The sequence below is a fragment of the Desmodus rotundus genome, chromosome 5, assembly GCF_022682495.2.
Source record: "Desmodus rotundus isolate HL8 chromosome 5, HLdesRot8A.1, whole genome shotgun sequence".
Taxonomy (NCBI): Eukaryota; Metazoa; Chordata; class Mammalia; order Chiroptera; family Phyllostomidae; genus Desmodus; species Desmodus rotundus.
The window spans coordinates 99,710,955-99,724,772 of record NC_071391.1 but is presented as its reverse complement, the minus strand read 5'-3'; the positions used below and the strand labels follow the sequence as shown (position 1 = coordinate 99,724,772).

Sequence of the window (13,818 nt, the reverse complement as noted above, 5' to 3'; positions counted from 1 at the left end):
GACCCATGGACATGAACTATAGGGGTGGAATGTGGGAGGGAGGGGGTGGGCAGGATGGAGTGGAGTGAGGTGGGGGGAAATGGGACAACTGTAATAGCATAATCAATAAATATATTTTTAAAAAATGACCAATTCGGGCCCCACCCCAGGCCTCTGGAATCAGGGCCTCTGGGTCAGGTATGGGCACAGGCACTTATGCCTGTGCCTCAGGGGAGTGGCTGCCCGGAAGTGTGTGAAAAGTCTACCCTAAGCCCCACCTGGGCCATCCCAGGCCCTGCGTCCCTCAGACTGGCCAGCTGGGCAGACCTGCTGCTCTAGGAAACGCCGGGAAATTCCATGGATATTTTAACCCGTGACAGCAACATCTAATTAATCATCAACCCTGTAACGTGATCCCAGACTATAACAAGGGGACCGGGGGAGCTCACTCAGGAAACCTGTCTACTGGCCTCTTCAGACAATCCCTTCCAGACCAGGGACCCCGAGCCCAAGAAGCACAGGCCAATGGGGGCCCAGCTCTGCTCCCAGGCTGGTAAGTAGGAGCCATGTGCTTGGTCCCTAGACAGGGGGATGCAAGAAGCAGAGCAGGCTCTGGGTCACTGCCAGGGCACAGGTCCAGAGGCAGCAGTGTAGTCCGTGTAAACGTCACTCAGAAAGAGCTTCTGATACAGGCTGAGCTTACCAGCTGCTGTAGTGAGGCAGTGAGGTTGTAAGCTTCCTGTCCCTGCAAGTTTCCAACAGATGCCACTGACTAAGTCTGGCATCCCTGCAGTGACCAGCTGGCACACATGGCCTACCTGCTTCCGGATCCTGTTGTACAAGGAGAAGACTGGCTGGGTGGGAAACGGTAGAGTTTGGGGGCCTGGTGGAAGACAAGGGGTTCCAGCTGTGAAAGCCGAGCTGTGGGACCTGGGCCAGGTCACTTTTCCCTGGGGCCTCCGTTTCCTCACCCAAAGGTGGGGCCTCTGCAGCCCACCTGCTGGCTTACAGGACTGCTGGCAGCAGAAACCAAAAGGTGCACCTCACCAGAGGCCACAGTGTTCCTCGTGTGAAGGGCAGAGTTGGAGAACCTGGGCTTTTACCTCCGGAGATATGACCACACCTCTCTGGACACTGCTCCCGCCCAGGCAAAGAGCCCCCCGCCCCACCAGCACCTCCCCCTCCCCCAGCAGCACTTGGCTCTCATACCAAGAGCAGGTGGCACCAAGAGCCTGGGGGTGGGAAGGGGCCCAGCCACCATTGCTGCTGCTTTGGCAACTGTGTTTGGATCCCAGGCACCAGTGGTGCCGTGAGGAGGCAGCGCAGGAGAGCATGGGTGGGGTGGGCTCCCACACCTTTTACACCACTGTGAGCCCACTCCAAACACAGAGCCCTACGCAGAGTAGAGGATGGGCCCCGGTGGGCCTTGCAGTCCTGCAGGCTCTCTGGAGCCCTGGGCTTCCCTCGCAGAAACACCTCTCAGGGGCCACACTCAGGCCGTTGTGAGGGGCCGTGAGATTGATCGTTTGGAGAGCCCGGGCATGCAGTTGACCCCAGGGTGCTTCAGGCCCCTGGCTGCCTGTGACCTGTGCAGCTGGGTGTCCTCTCAGCCTCCCTCCTCTAATGTGGAGAACACATAGTCCCCATGGGCTGCTGGGAAGCTCTGAGGCTGGGATGGGCAAGCTTTGCAGACTGTCAAGTTCCTGTCCAGGATGAAACCTGCTTTCCTGGGGTCCCCAGGTCCCCACGCCCTCCCGTCCTGCGAGGAACTCTTGCAACCACCGAGGCCACTCCTGGGATTTCCTCCTCCTCCCTGCACTGCTTTCCAGTCAGGCAGCTCCCTGGCTCCTCTCCTTCTTCCTCCTTCTCCCCCTACTCCCTTCCTGCCCCCAGAGTCAGTTCTGCCTAAGCCAGCCTCAGCCCAGGCAGCTGAACAGGGAATGGGGTGGGAACTCCATCCACTGACCCTCCCTGAAGGAGGGGGGCCAGCTTCCAGCCAGGACAGGCTCATCTCTGCAGGTCACCCTCTCAGCCCAAGGAGCTGCACATGAAGGGTCTCCTATTTTCCCAACCCAAGGTGGGGTCCCTTTCCCTGTAGGGGCTGAGGCAATCCGTCTTTGAAACCCAGCTCTGCCCTGCAGAGCCAGAGGCTGTGTGCCCACTGTCTGCAGGGTGGTGGCAGCAATGGACATGGTGATATGTGTGGATGGCTTGAATGCCACCTACCACCCTAACCAAGCCCATTCCAGGGCTCCTCTCCAGCCCCCACTTCAGGAATGGACAGTGAACCAGCTGAGGTGGGGGTGGGGAAGGTGGCCTCCACCTGGGTTTTGGCTGGTTACACCAGGAACTCCTAGCTGCCTCCACCCACCCCAGCCCAATGCCTGCCCAGGTGGGCACTTAACTCTTCACATTCAGGTACCTGGGGACTCCTCTGGGCTGGAGTCTCAGGTTCAGATTGAACTTAACCTCTTTTTATTTTTCAGGCTCCTTCATCCAACCCAGAAAGAGTAGGGCCAGGAGGGGAGGAGGGAGGAAGGGGAGGAAGTGGTAAGTCTGGGGGAGCTGGCTAAGAGCAGTTCTGCACAGGAAGCTTCTCGACCTTCCTCCAGGCCTCCCCCAGGCCGCTGGAGGTGAGATGAGAGGCTGCCCAGTAAGCTACTCTTCCTTCCCAGCTGCCAAGTAGAGTCAAGTCAGGAAGTCCCTTGATTTTGAAGCTCACCCCAGGCCTTGAAGGGATGACCTGAGAACCCCTTTCCAGCCTGTGCCCTCACCCAAGGGGAGCTACCAGGACTGCCTCTCTCCCAGGGCAAGGAAGTCACCCTCACTAGGGGACTGGCCTTCACAAGTGACACAAGTTCTTTGTTGGAAGATCAGAAAGTCAGACAAGAGAAAATACAGCACCAACACTGGACCCATCAGCCAGAGCCAAGCAGAGTGGCGGGCCTGTCTCTTTCGGGTTGTTTCTAGATAGAGACAGACTTCAGATGTGTACATTGAACAAATACACCTGTAGGACAAAGCCAGGGCCACAAGATCCCTGCTGTTCTCGAGCCTTCTCTTTCTGTGTAATAGCGATAGAACCACACCGGGTATCGAAAGCCTGTACCTATAGCGTCAGTGCTTTTAACTTTACAACCACCCTGCAGGGAGGGCAACTGAGGCTTGAGGGGTTTCACAGAACTCAGACCCCAGACAGGCAAAGCGAGCTCCTTGCCAGCTCTAAGCAGGTCTCTAGGGGGCGGGGAGTGAGTGTGGGATCATAGCCCCCAGGAAGCTGGGGGGGCGTGGAAATGCCCTCCCCATAAGAGTCAAGGTTACCCCAGAATGCTGAGGCGTTCAGGTGGGGGTAATTGAGGGTGGGAGGAGAAGGAAAGGTGGAGGTGGCCAGATGATCCAGTGGGTCCGGGCGTCCCTCACTGACATCCCCTTGCCCGCTGCAGACACGGAGGAACCCCTGGAGACCCTTCGCTTCCACCCCGAGGCCAAGGGCGCTCAGGTGATCCTGGATGCACAGCGGATCACTGCGTACCGACTTGCCACTTTCCGCGACGGCATCGTGTTCAGCCAGCGGCCAGTGCGGCCCGGGGAGCGCGTGGCACTGCGCGTGTTGGGGCACGAGGGCGGCTGGCACGGTGGCCTTCGCGTGGGCTTCACGCGCCTGAACCCCGAGTGCGTGCCAGCGTCCAGCCTGCCTCCCTTCCTGTGCCCCGACCTGGAGCATCAGAGTCCGACGTGGGCAGCATTGGTGCCCGGCCGCTGCGCTCTGGCGGGGGACGTTGTTAGCTTCTGGGTGAACCGCCACGGATGTCTCCGTGCCCAGGTCAACAGGGGCCAGAGGCTCCTGCTGCGCAAGGGCGTGCCCATGGGCGCCCCGCTCTGGGCCGTGATGGATGTGTATGGGACCACCAAGGCCATCGAGCTGCTGGGTGACTCCATTCGCCCGGACCAGGCACCGCCCCTGGGGGGAGGCGGACGCTCAGGAGGTACTCCACCCTAATCCAGAGCCTAGGGGAGAACCATTCATTCGTATTCAGTCAGTTTTTCCATCAGCTTCTGCCAGTGTCCGGTATGAAGATGGGAGCTGGGGCCGAAACCCAAGCATTGGAAGGGCAACCGTCCCTAAAGATTGATAAGAACACGTGACCAGCACCCCAAACATCAGTGAAAGGGCTCATCAGCTTTCACTAAGGAAGAAATTTGGGAGTGGGGATGTACAGTCTAAGTAGGAGTTAGTTCACTGGGGACAAGGGTGACAAGCTGAGGGAACACAGTGTGAGGGGTAGACGGGAGCAGGAAGACAGCCTGTGGGGCAAGGTTGACGTGTGCAAGTCAGTGGGGAAACAACACTATCCCTCTAGCTGCCTGCAAGGAGAGTGGCTTTCAGGGGAGCGAGTAGATAAACACCCATAAGAAGAAATTTTGTCACTCCTGGGCTGGGGGTTAATGGTCCCCCAACACAGCTTGTCACAGCTGCAGGAGCCTCGCTCCTGGAGGGCCTGATTCGGTAGGTGTAGGACAGGGCCCAACACCTGTGTTCTCCACTTTCTGCTGGATCTCTGTGCTGAGTGATGCTGAGGGTCTCCACTCAGACAGTGGCCGCAGAGCAAAGGGGAGGTGTCTAGAGGAAGGCTGGTTTAACAAAAAGGATCCACAGCCCCACAAATTCTCTGCTGGTTTAAACGGAGACAGGAACAGCTAGGATGGGGCTCTTAGAGCTGCCTGGAGCTCCTGCACTGCCACCCGGAAAAGACAGACAATGGGCACTTCCTTGGGGAGTGGGGGGGAGTGGGACAGGAGCACCCTGGCTCTACTTTTCACAGGCCTGAGTCCCCCTCTCTGTCCCAGATCCAGCGGCCAGAGTCTTCCCCACAGCCTCGCCCTGGACCCTCCCTGAGGAGACTCCATGTGGCCCTGAAGGTGAGTGGCTTCTTGTAACACCTGGGACTCCCCAGGCCTCCCACCCCAGGGGAGCCAGGGAGGCCCCAGCCCTGGGAACTCAGGAAAGCCTTTCAAGTCCCATCAAGTCTATCACAGGCTTTAGGCCAAACAATTTGGCTCTGCCTACTGGGACCTAAAAGCAGTGGTGGCTGTGCAGTTTTAAAAAAATGTAGCTTAGTAGCTCTGCCTTCTAGAACATCGGCTATTGTACAGGTTACAAGAGCACATTCATAAGCAGATGATGTTATTTTGTCCTTGTTTTACAAAAGCAATCCTCGTTCACAGTAAAAGCTTTGCCAACCAGGAATTTAAAGAAAAAATTATTAAGGGATAAAGAAAGAGAAGTGAAAAGAAAAAATCTCCCATTGCTTCCTAGGTGGATTTCCTCCCAGTCATATCTATAGATGGGGGACTATTTGTGCTTTGTTTTCTTTTTGCTACACAGGAGTTTCATGATATAGATGTAATGCACATTGTGGCTTTCTCACCAATTTTTTTCACTTGATTACATTATAAGCATTTACTCACAAGGTAGTATTTTTTCCCAGTACAACTGCCTGGTTCTCTGTTCTGTGGCTATATCCTGAGTAAGCTGCCCACTCCTCGACCACATATGATCCTGACCTATGTTGTCCCCATTTCCAGCCACAGCAGGAAAGGAGTGTGCCGTCTGCCTCCACTGTACTGCCAACGCCTGCCTCGTCCCCTGTGCCCACACAGACTTCTGCAGCTGCTGCGCCTGGCGCATCTTCAGAGACATAGCCAAGTGCCCCGTGTGTCGCTGTGAGATTGAGGGGGTGGTCTCAGCATGGCGACCTCCTGCTCTGAGGACTGGGGAAGGCCTTCCCGTGTGAGAGGCAAAGTGGGCCTAGCTCCGAGCCGGTGCCTGCAGCGGGGAGAAGGGGCAGCCCACTCACTTTCTGCAGAAAAGTCAGGAAGCCTGGTTGGCAATGAGCAGAGCATAGAGAGGGAGTAGGGGATCATGGCTCTTCCGCTTACCCAACAGGTTGGGGCCAGCGGTACAAGGAGGAGCCCCTCTTCCCGCCCACACCGGAATTATCTATCTGACGGCAGCCTGGCTGTAGACAGTGGCTCAGCAATAGCCAGCAGGCTTGAGTTTCCTCTTCGTAGCTCCAGGTTCCTCATGCCCAGGGCTTGTCAAGGCCTGTGCTGGCCACTTGCACAGCCACAACTTACCTAGCAATCCTTGGCACCCATAAGTGCCAAGGTTCATGGGATGCCAAGAACCCACATGTATTGATGAGGAGGATCTTTTATTCAGATATGGGTGGCTTGACCCATAGCTGGTTTTATAGCTGAGGAAGTTAAGGTACCTGCATTTGCCTGTGGCAGCCCTGCCCATTTGGGGACTGAGGAGCTGGACCAGACGCAGGGAGGCATCTGCGTGGAGTGTTTACAGTCCCACATGAGAGCTGGCTCACTGCCGACAAGTCCTCAGTAGAGTGAGTCAGGAGTTACCCACCTTGCAGCGTGGTTGTGAGGATCCAGTGAAATCACACATCTGAAGATGAGTTAGCACATGAGAGGGCACTGTTGTCATTGTGCTTATTTCCTTACCAATTTCTGACCTATCAAAATAAAGCTTCTCTTTTTTTTATGAATGACATTACAATGAATACGGCCTTTATTGCAGTCAGGGAGAGCAGGTCAGGATGCTGGGGCATCTGGGGATCTGCCCTCCTGTCCTGCACAGACACACACCAGGCTTGCAGTGGACTGGCCGGGGCTCTGGGCCCTCAGGCCTGTGTGCTCTATTCTGCCAAGCACTGAAGGAGACCATCTTATACTACCAGCCTTGAAGTCACAACCAAGCTTTGCCACCCTTGATTTGGGGGGACCTGTATGGGAGCTATGGCTCCTGAATAAAAGGAGAAATTGACCTGGGAGCCCCTCTTAGCAGGTGTCTGTGGTGGGGGGCAAGGTGTGCCTGTGACTTTGCTGCCGTTCCCAGCTTGTGAGTGGTGGACAGCACCTCCTGGGGGAGAGACCCATGAATGTTCTAACCTTGGATATGTGACTTGACTTCCGTGAGCCTCAGTTTCTTCATCTATAAAGTAGAAATAAGACCGTTCTCTTTGATAGTAAGTTGTGAGGATAATGAGTATGGAACTTGCAGCTTAGAGGAAATACTCAAAACATGGTAGCTCCCTTTCCTGTATAAGGCAGCTGCCGGGGGAAGCAACCAAGAGGTCACTGGGTTGGGCATCTGGGCCTGGGTGTGTGTCCTGGGAGCCCCACATCACCCCAATATTTTGTTGATTCTTATGGGTCCTAAAACAAGTTTTGTTTCCTTTAAGTGTGTCTTTTTTTTTTTTTTTAAACCCAGATACTTCCAGGGAGAGGGTGTTACTTGAATCCTATTTCCAGTGAATAGATAACAGCTAGGGAAGCCTGATCTTAGAAATGGCTCCTAACCAGAGGTGGGACTTCTGGAATGAAGAAAGGACTTTTATAAATCTATTCTTCCATAAAAAGCAAGAAAAACACTGGCAAGATCATATACATATTATATCTGGATATTAACCAAAGACTAAACCATCTGAAGGTGGATTATCAAAGAGAAACTACTGAACTTGGTAAGAACAGTGAAGTTTGCGGTGTTTGAACTGGGCCTGTTCCCATCCCTCTAACTCTAGCTTCACAGTAGCCTTGAAAACCAGCAGTCCTGTAGCCATCCAAAGGAACAGACTGGGTGGGGAGCTCCTCAGAAAGCTCCATCTAGAGCATTGTTACTATCTGACCTGCACTGCACTCCCTGGAAAAGCTTCGTTTACAGGATGTTGTCATTGTTTAATCTAATTTGAAGCTCTCTCCGTGGGAAAACCCCCTACCCCCAAGGTATTATATCCCTGCTTAGGGCTCTCTCCATGGGAAAACCCCTCTTCCCAGCGTGTTCGTCAAACCTAATCAGCTTCAGTTATTCAGCATTGCAACTGCCCAAGACTGTGGTAACAGTTGGGACAAAAATGTAAAAGAAAGATCTGAGAAATAAGATGTTCATAGGGGAGTTGAAAAGCTCTGACACATACATTCCTTGGGATATAAAAGACTGTATGCGATCAGGAAAGACCTGACAGGGCCCCAGTCTCTCAGTTCTGGCCATCCTCAAGGGCCTGTGCAAACAGGAAGTGAAGGCTAAGACAGATTGGTAAGCTGCCTGACATTGAAGATATGCCTCAACTCACACATGGCGCTCCTTGGCAAAGGGTAGGTTTCCTGACTCAAAGGCTTTAGGGAAATCTGTCCAATCATTAGCTGACCATTCAGCTAACTGAGGGGGTACAGGTAAACATGGCTCGCTCCTCACACAAACACATCAAAATTACAACTAAACTATAGAAAAGTCATCACTCAGAACCATTAGAAATTGAATTGAATGGAAGTGCGACAACTACAGATTAAAAGAAACCGCATCTATTGAGACTGGTAGGAGGGGTGGAGACATGGAGATGCAGAATGAGCTGGCTCCACATCCATATGTGGTATATAAAAATTGGGAGGGATAGCTCAGGAGTGAAGGGTCCCAGCCCTACACCAGGCCCCTAGACCGGGGTTCTAGTGCCAGGAAAATAAGTCCCCACAACTTCTGGCTGTAAAATCCAACAGGGATTTAGTTGCTGGAATAAACTGTTAGATTCCCAAGTAGTTTCTCTTAAAGGGCCAGAACATGGACTTGCTCAGACTCACTCTCTCTGACCCCCAGCACTGGGATAGCAGCTTGTAGGCACCAGAGGCATATGGGGAGGTATTGAAGTGTCTGGCATCAGGGTGAGAGCTTGGGGACAGCTTTCTCCCAGAAAGAAGTATGGGCAGAGATCATTGTTCCTTTTCTAAGCCCTCTCACCACAGAGCCACAGAACCAGCAGACAGGTCCCATATCTGAGATTCCATCAACCTGGCTCACACTGTTTGCCCCACCCTGGTGATTCCATAAAGCCATGCCCCACCCAATTTACAGGCCCACTCAAGCTGTTAATAGGGCTTTACCATGCGAATGGCTTGTCTTGGCTCATGCTTCACATCTTCCTAAACCCTCTCAAGCAAGCAACAGCCAGCCTCAGTGAGCCTCCAGCCCCTGTACCTTTTACCAAGTGGCCCCAAACCTGGCACTAACAGAAGTTGGCCTTGGTTCACAGCCTAGCTTTACTTGGGCATCTCCCAGTCCAGCAAAGTAGCAACCATCTGCAGATCACTTTATAGCTTATGGCAAGTGGCTCCAGACAGAACACTGGCAATCGCTGACCTTGGTCTGTACCACCTGGGAAACCCCAGAGTGTGTGAACCCAGTGAACAGCTTCAGACCACGTATGAGCACTACCAGCCAACCACCTACACAGTGACACACTCAAAGGGGGGACTAAGTGGGCTCCAGAGCCCTGCTGAAGTAAGTCTTCCTCTATGGAGTTAGCCCCTGCACAGCTGATCCTCCACACAGGGCAAAGATTGGTGGTGAGTGGTCACAGACAGTCCTTGCCACTGACAGGCTTGGGTAAATCTCTCCCACTGACCTGCCAACAGCAACTAAGGCTCAACTACAAGAGGAGGGTGTACTCAGCCCACACAAAGGGTGCACCTTGACTACCCAGTTGGGTGATAGGGGAAGCTGTGCCACTGGACCCCGCAGGACACCTACTATATTAGAACATGCTACCAAGACAGAGTCATAGCACCTGTACCTCATAAAGAACAAACATAGGGAGGCTGCCAAAACAAGGAGACAAAGAAACATGGCCCAAATGAAAGAACAGATTAAAACTTCAGTAAAAAGCTAAACAAAATGGAGATAAGCAATCTATCAGATACAAAGTTCAAAACACTGGTTATAAGGATGCTCAAGGAACTTAGTGAGGACCTCACCAGCATAAAATAGATCCAATCAGAAATGAAGGATACATTAATTGAAATAAAGGACAATCCACAGGGAACCAACAGTAGAGCAGATGAAGCCAAGAATAAAATCAATGATTTGGAACATAAGGAATCAAAAAACAACCAATCAGAACAACAAGAAGAAAAAATAATTTAAAAAAATGAGGATACTGTAAGCAGTTTCTAGGACAACTTCAAGTGTACCAACATTTGCATTATAGGGGTGGTAGAAAAAGAAGAGAAAGAACAAGAAACTGGAAATCTATTTGAAAAAGTAATGAAAGAAAACCTCTCTAATTGGGTGAAGGAAATAGACATGCAAGTCCAAAAAGCACAGAGTCCCAAACAAATCAGTGCAAAGAGGCCCACACCAAGACACATCATAATGAAAATGCCATAGGTTAATGATAAAGAGAGAATCTGAAAAGCAGCAAGAGAAAAATAGTTACCTACAGTGGAGTTCCCATAAGACTGTCAGCTGATTTCTCAAAAGAAACTTTGCAGGATAGAAAGGATTGGCAAGAAATATTCAAAGTAATGAAAAGCAGAGACCCACAGCCAAGACTGTTTTGCCCAGCAAAGCTATCATTTAGAATTGAAGGGCAGATAAAGAGCTTCCCAGACAAGAAAAAGCTAAAGGAGTTCATCATCACCAAACCATTATTATATGAAATGTTAAAGGGACTTATTTAAGAAAAAGAAGATCAAAACTATGAACAATAAAATGGCAATACATATGTATCTATCAAAAATTAATTATAAAAAACTAAACGAACGAGAAGAACAGAGACAGAAACATAGATACAGAGAGCATTTTGATGGTTGCCAGATGGGAGGGGGGAGTGGGGGAATGGGTGAAGATGGGAGATGATTAAGAAGTACAAATAGGAAGTTACAGAGTAGTCATGGGGATGTAAAGTACAGTATAGGAAATGGAGTAGCCAAAGAACTTATACACATGACCCATGGACATGAACAATAGTGTGCGGGTTACCTGAGGGAGTGGGGTTTGCTGGGTGGAGGGGGTCAGAGGGCCAAAAATCAGGACAACTGTAATAGCATAATCAATAAAATATAATGATAAAAAAGCTAACTGAGCAGAGACATCAGTTGTTGCACACTACAGGAAATGTATACTTCACAAAATTAGTCCAGAAAAGTCACTAAATAAACAAGCAGCAGAAACAACAAACCCTGAGCTGTGTGTGTGTGTCTGATATTCAAAGTTGCCACATAATATTTTCTAAGAAAAAACTCCCCCCCAAAATATGAGGCCTGCCAAGAAAAGGGACATTATGGTCTATGCACAAGAAAAAAATTAGTCACTAGAAACTGTCCCTGAGGGAGGCTGAATGTTGGACTTACACAAGATTTCACATGAGCTATTACAAATATGATCAAAGACTAAAGGAAATCATGTCTAAAGAATTAAAAGAAGGTATGTTTTGGTGGCTCACCAAATAGAGATTATCAATAGAGAGATAGAAATTATAAAATCAAGCACACACAAAGTATGGAATTGATAACACAATACCTGAAATGGTAAATTCACTAGTGGGCTTCAACAGCAGATTTGAGCTATAGGATAAAGGATCAAGGAACATGAAGATAAAATTAGTAGAGATTAATTGGTCTGATTAATAGTGGCAAAAAAGAACAAAGCCTTAGATACCTGTGGGACTCCAGTAGATGCTCCAATATACATATTATGGGAAAACCAGAAGGTGAAAAGGGAAGAAAAATATATTGGAGATACAAAGTTTCAAAATTTTCCAAATTTGATGAAAAATATTAATCTTCACATCCAAGAAAATCAACAAACTCCAAGGAGTATAAATTCAAAGAAATGCATACTAAGACCATAGTTAAATTGTCAAAAACCAAAGACAAAGAGAATCTCAATGACAAATAAAACAACAAACTCATCACATATAAGAGATCCTCAAGAATGATAGAGGCCAGAGAGTAGTGGGATGATACACTCAAAGTGCTGAAAAATAAAAGGCTGTCAAGAATTCTGTATCCATCAAAAACTACCCTGCAAAGATAAAGAAGAAATTATAACATTCTCAGGTCAATGAAAACAGGGCATTCGTTGCTAGCCAACCTGCCCTATGAGAAATACTAAAGAAATTTCTTCAGATGAAAATGAAAAGATTAATTTCCAAAATTTCTCCAATTGTATAAATAGAAAAACTAGCCCTGGCTTCTGTGGTTCAGTGGATTGAGTGGTGGCCTGTGAACCAAAGGGCTGCCGATTCAATTCCTGGTCAGGGCACACGCCTGGGTTGCAGGCCAGGTCCCCAGTTGGGGACACGTGAGAGGCAACCATTGATGTTTTTCTCCCTCTCTTTCTCCCTCCCTTCCCTTCTCTCTAAAAATAAATAAATAAAATCTTAAAAAACAAAGAAAAGAAAACCTGTAGCCCAGGGAGGGGCAATCACCTTACAGTGATGGGACAATGAAACCACCTTGTTACACCACACAAAAGAATAACTTCAAAATGGATTAAAGATTTAAATGTTAGACTGAAACCATAAAAACCCTAGAAGAAAACATAGGCACAAAATCTCAGATAGCTTCTGGCAATACTTTCTTCTTGTATTATTATTTTAAGTATATTTTATTGATTATGCTGTTAACAGTTGTCCCATTTTCCCCTTTTGCCCCCTTTGCCTGGTGCTCCCATTCCCTCCATCAATCCCCCACATTAGTTCATGTCGATGTGCCGTGCATATAAATTCTTTGGCTTCTCCATTTCCTATACTGTTCTTACTATTCCTTGTCTATTTTGTACCTACCAATTATGCATCTTAATCCCTGTACCTTTTCCCCCTTTCTCCACCTTCCTCCTCCCAGCTGATAACACTCCATGTGATCTCCATATCTTTGATTGAGTTCCTGTTCTGGTTGTTTGCTTAATTTGTTCTGTGTGTGTGTGTGTGTGTTTAGATTCAGTTCTCGATAGTTGTGAGTTTGTTGTCACTTTACTGTTCATAGTTTTGCTCTTCTTTTTCTTAGAGAAGTCCCTTTAATATTTCATGTGCTAATTAATGGCTTGGTGATGATGAACTCCTTTAACCTGACCTTATCTGAGAAGCACTTTATCTGCCCTTCCATACTAAATGAAAGCTTTGCTGGATAGAGTAATCTAGATTGTAGGTCCTTGCATGACTTTGAATACTTCTTGCCAGTCCCTTCTTGCCTGCAAGGTTTCTTTGAGAAATCAGCTGATAGTCTTATGGGAACTCTTGTACGTAACTGTCTTCTTTTCTCTTGCTGCTTTTAAGATTCTCTCCTTATCCTTAACCTTTGGCATTTTAATTATCATGTGTCTTGGTGTGGCCTTCTTTGGGTCCAACTTGTTTGGAACTCTCTGGTGCTTCCTGGGCTTGTATCTGCACCACCAAATTAGGGAAGTTTTCTTTATTCAATATTTTTTCAAATAATTTTTCAATTTCTTGCGCTTCCTCTTCTCCTTCTGGCATCCCTATGATTTGGAAATTGGCACTTTTGGAGATATCCCAGAGGCTGCTTATACCATCCTCATTTTTATTTTGAATTCTTGTTTCTTCTTTCTGTTCTGGCTGAATGTGTATTTCTTTTTTATGTTCCAAACTATTGATGTGAATCCCTAGTTCCTTCCCTTCGCTATTGGTTCCCTGTGGATTTTTCTTTATTTCATTTAGTGTAAACTTCATTTCTTCCTTTATGTTGTTGCTGTACTCAGTGAGTTCTCTGAGCATCCTTATCAACAGTGTTTTGAACCTGCGTCTAATAGGTTGGCTATCTCCATTTCGTTTAGTTCTTTTTCTGGTGTTTTGTTCTGTTGTTTCATTTGGGCCATGTTTATTTGTCTCCTCAATTTGGCAGCTCCCTGTGTTTGTTTCTGTATTAGGTAGAGCTGCTTTGACTCTCTGTCTTAGCATACCCGTTAGGTTATAAGGGGCAGAGCCTTAGGTATTTGCCAGGGCAGGGCAACCCACTTCACAACTTTGTGCCTGTGTG

At 48.9% G+C, this 13,818-nt stretch overlaps 1 protein-coding gene across 1 annotated transcript; it reads left to right on the top strand.

Annotated features, from left to right (window-relative positions):
• The first annotated feature begins 359 nt into the window (after positions 1-359).
• NEURL3 (neuralized E3 ubiquitin protein ligase 3) lies at positions 360-6,545 on the top strand. Its single transcript, XM_045204668.3, has 4 exons — positions 360-532; positions 3,423-3,965; positions 4,828-4,899; positions 5,566-6,545. Exons 1-4 carry the CDS (start codon positions 505-507, stop codon positions 5,772-5,774), a joined length of 852 nt encoding a protein of 283 aa, XP_045060603.1. The 5' UTR covers positions 360-504; the 3' UTR covers positions 5,775-6,545.
• The last annotated feature ends 7,273 nt before the right edge of the window (positions 6,546-13,818 follow it).

Bases quoted from the DNA above. Each gene is read 5' to 3' on its own strand.
- NEURL3 (XM_045204668.3), top strand. From the start codon at position 505: ATGGGGGCCCAGCTCTGCTCCCAGGCTG. The intron at 533-3,422 runs GTAAGTAGGAGC...TGCCCGCTGCAG, and splicing joins CCAGCTCTGCTCCCAGGCTG to ACACGGAGGAACCCCTGGAG. The intron at 4,900-5,565 runs GTGAGTGGCTTC...CCCCATTTCCAG, and splicing joins GACTCCATGTGGCCCTGAAG to CCACAGCAGGAAAGGAGTGT.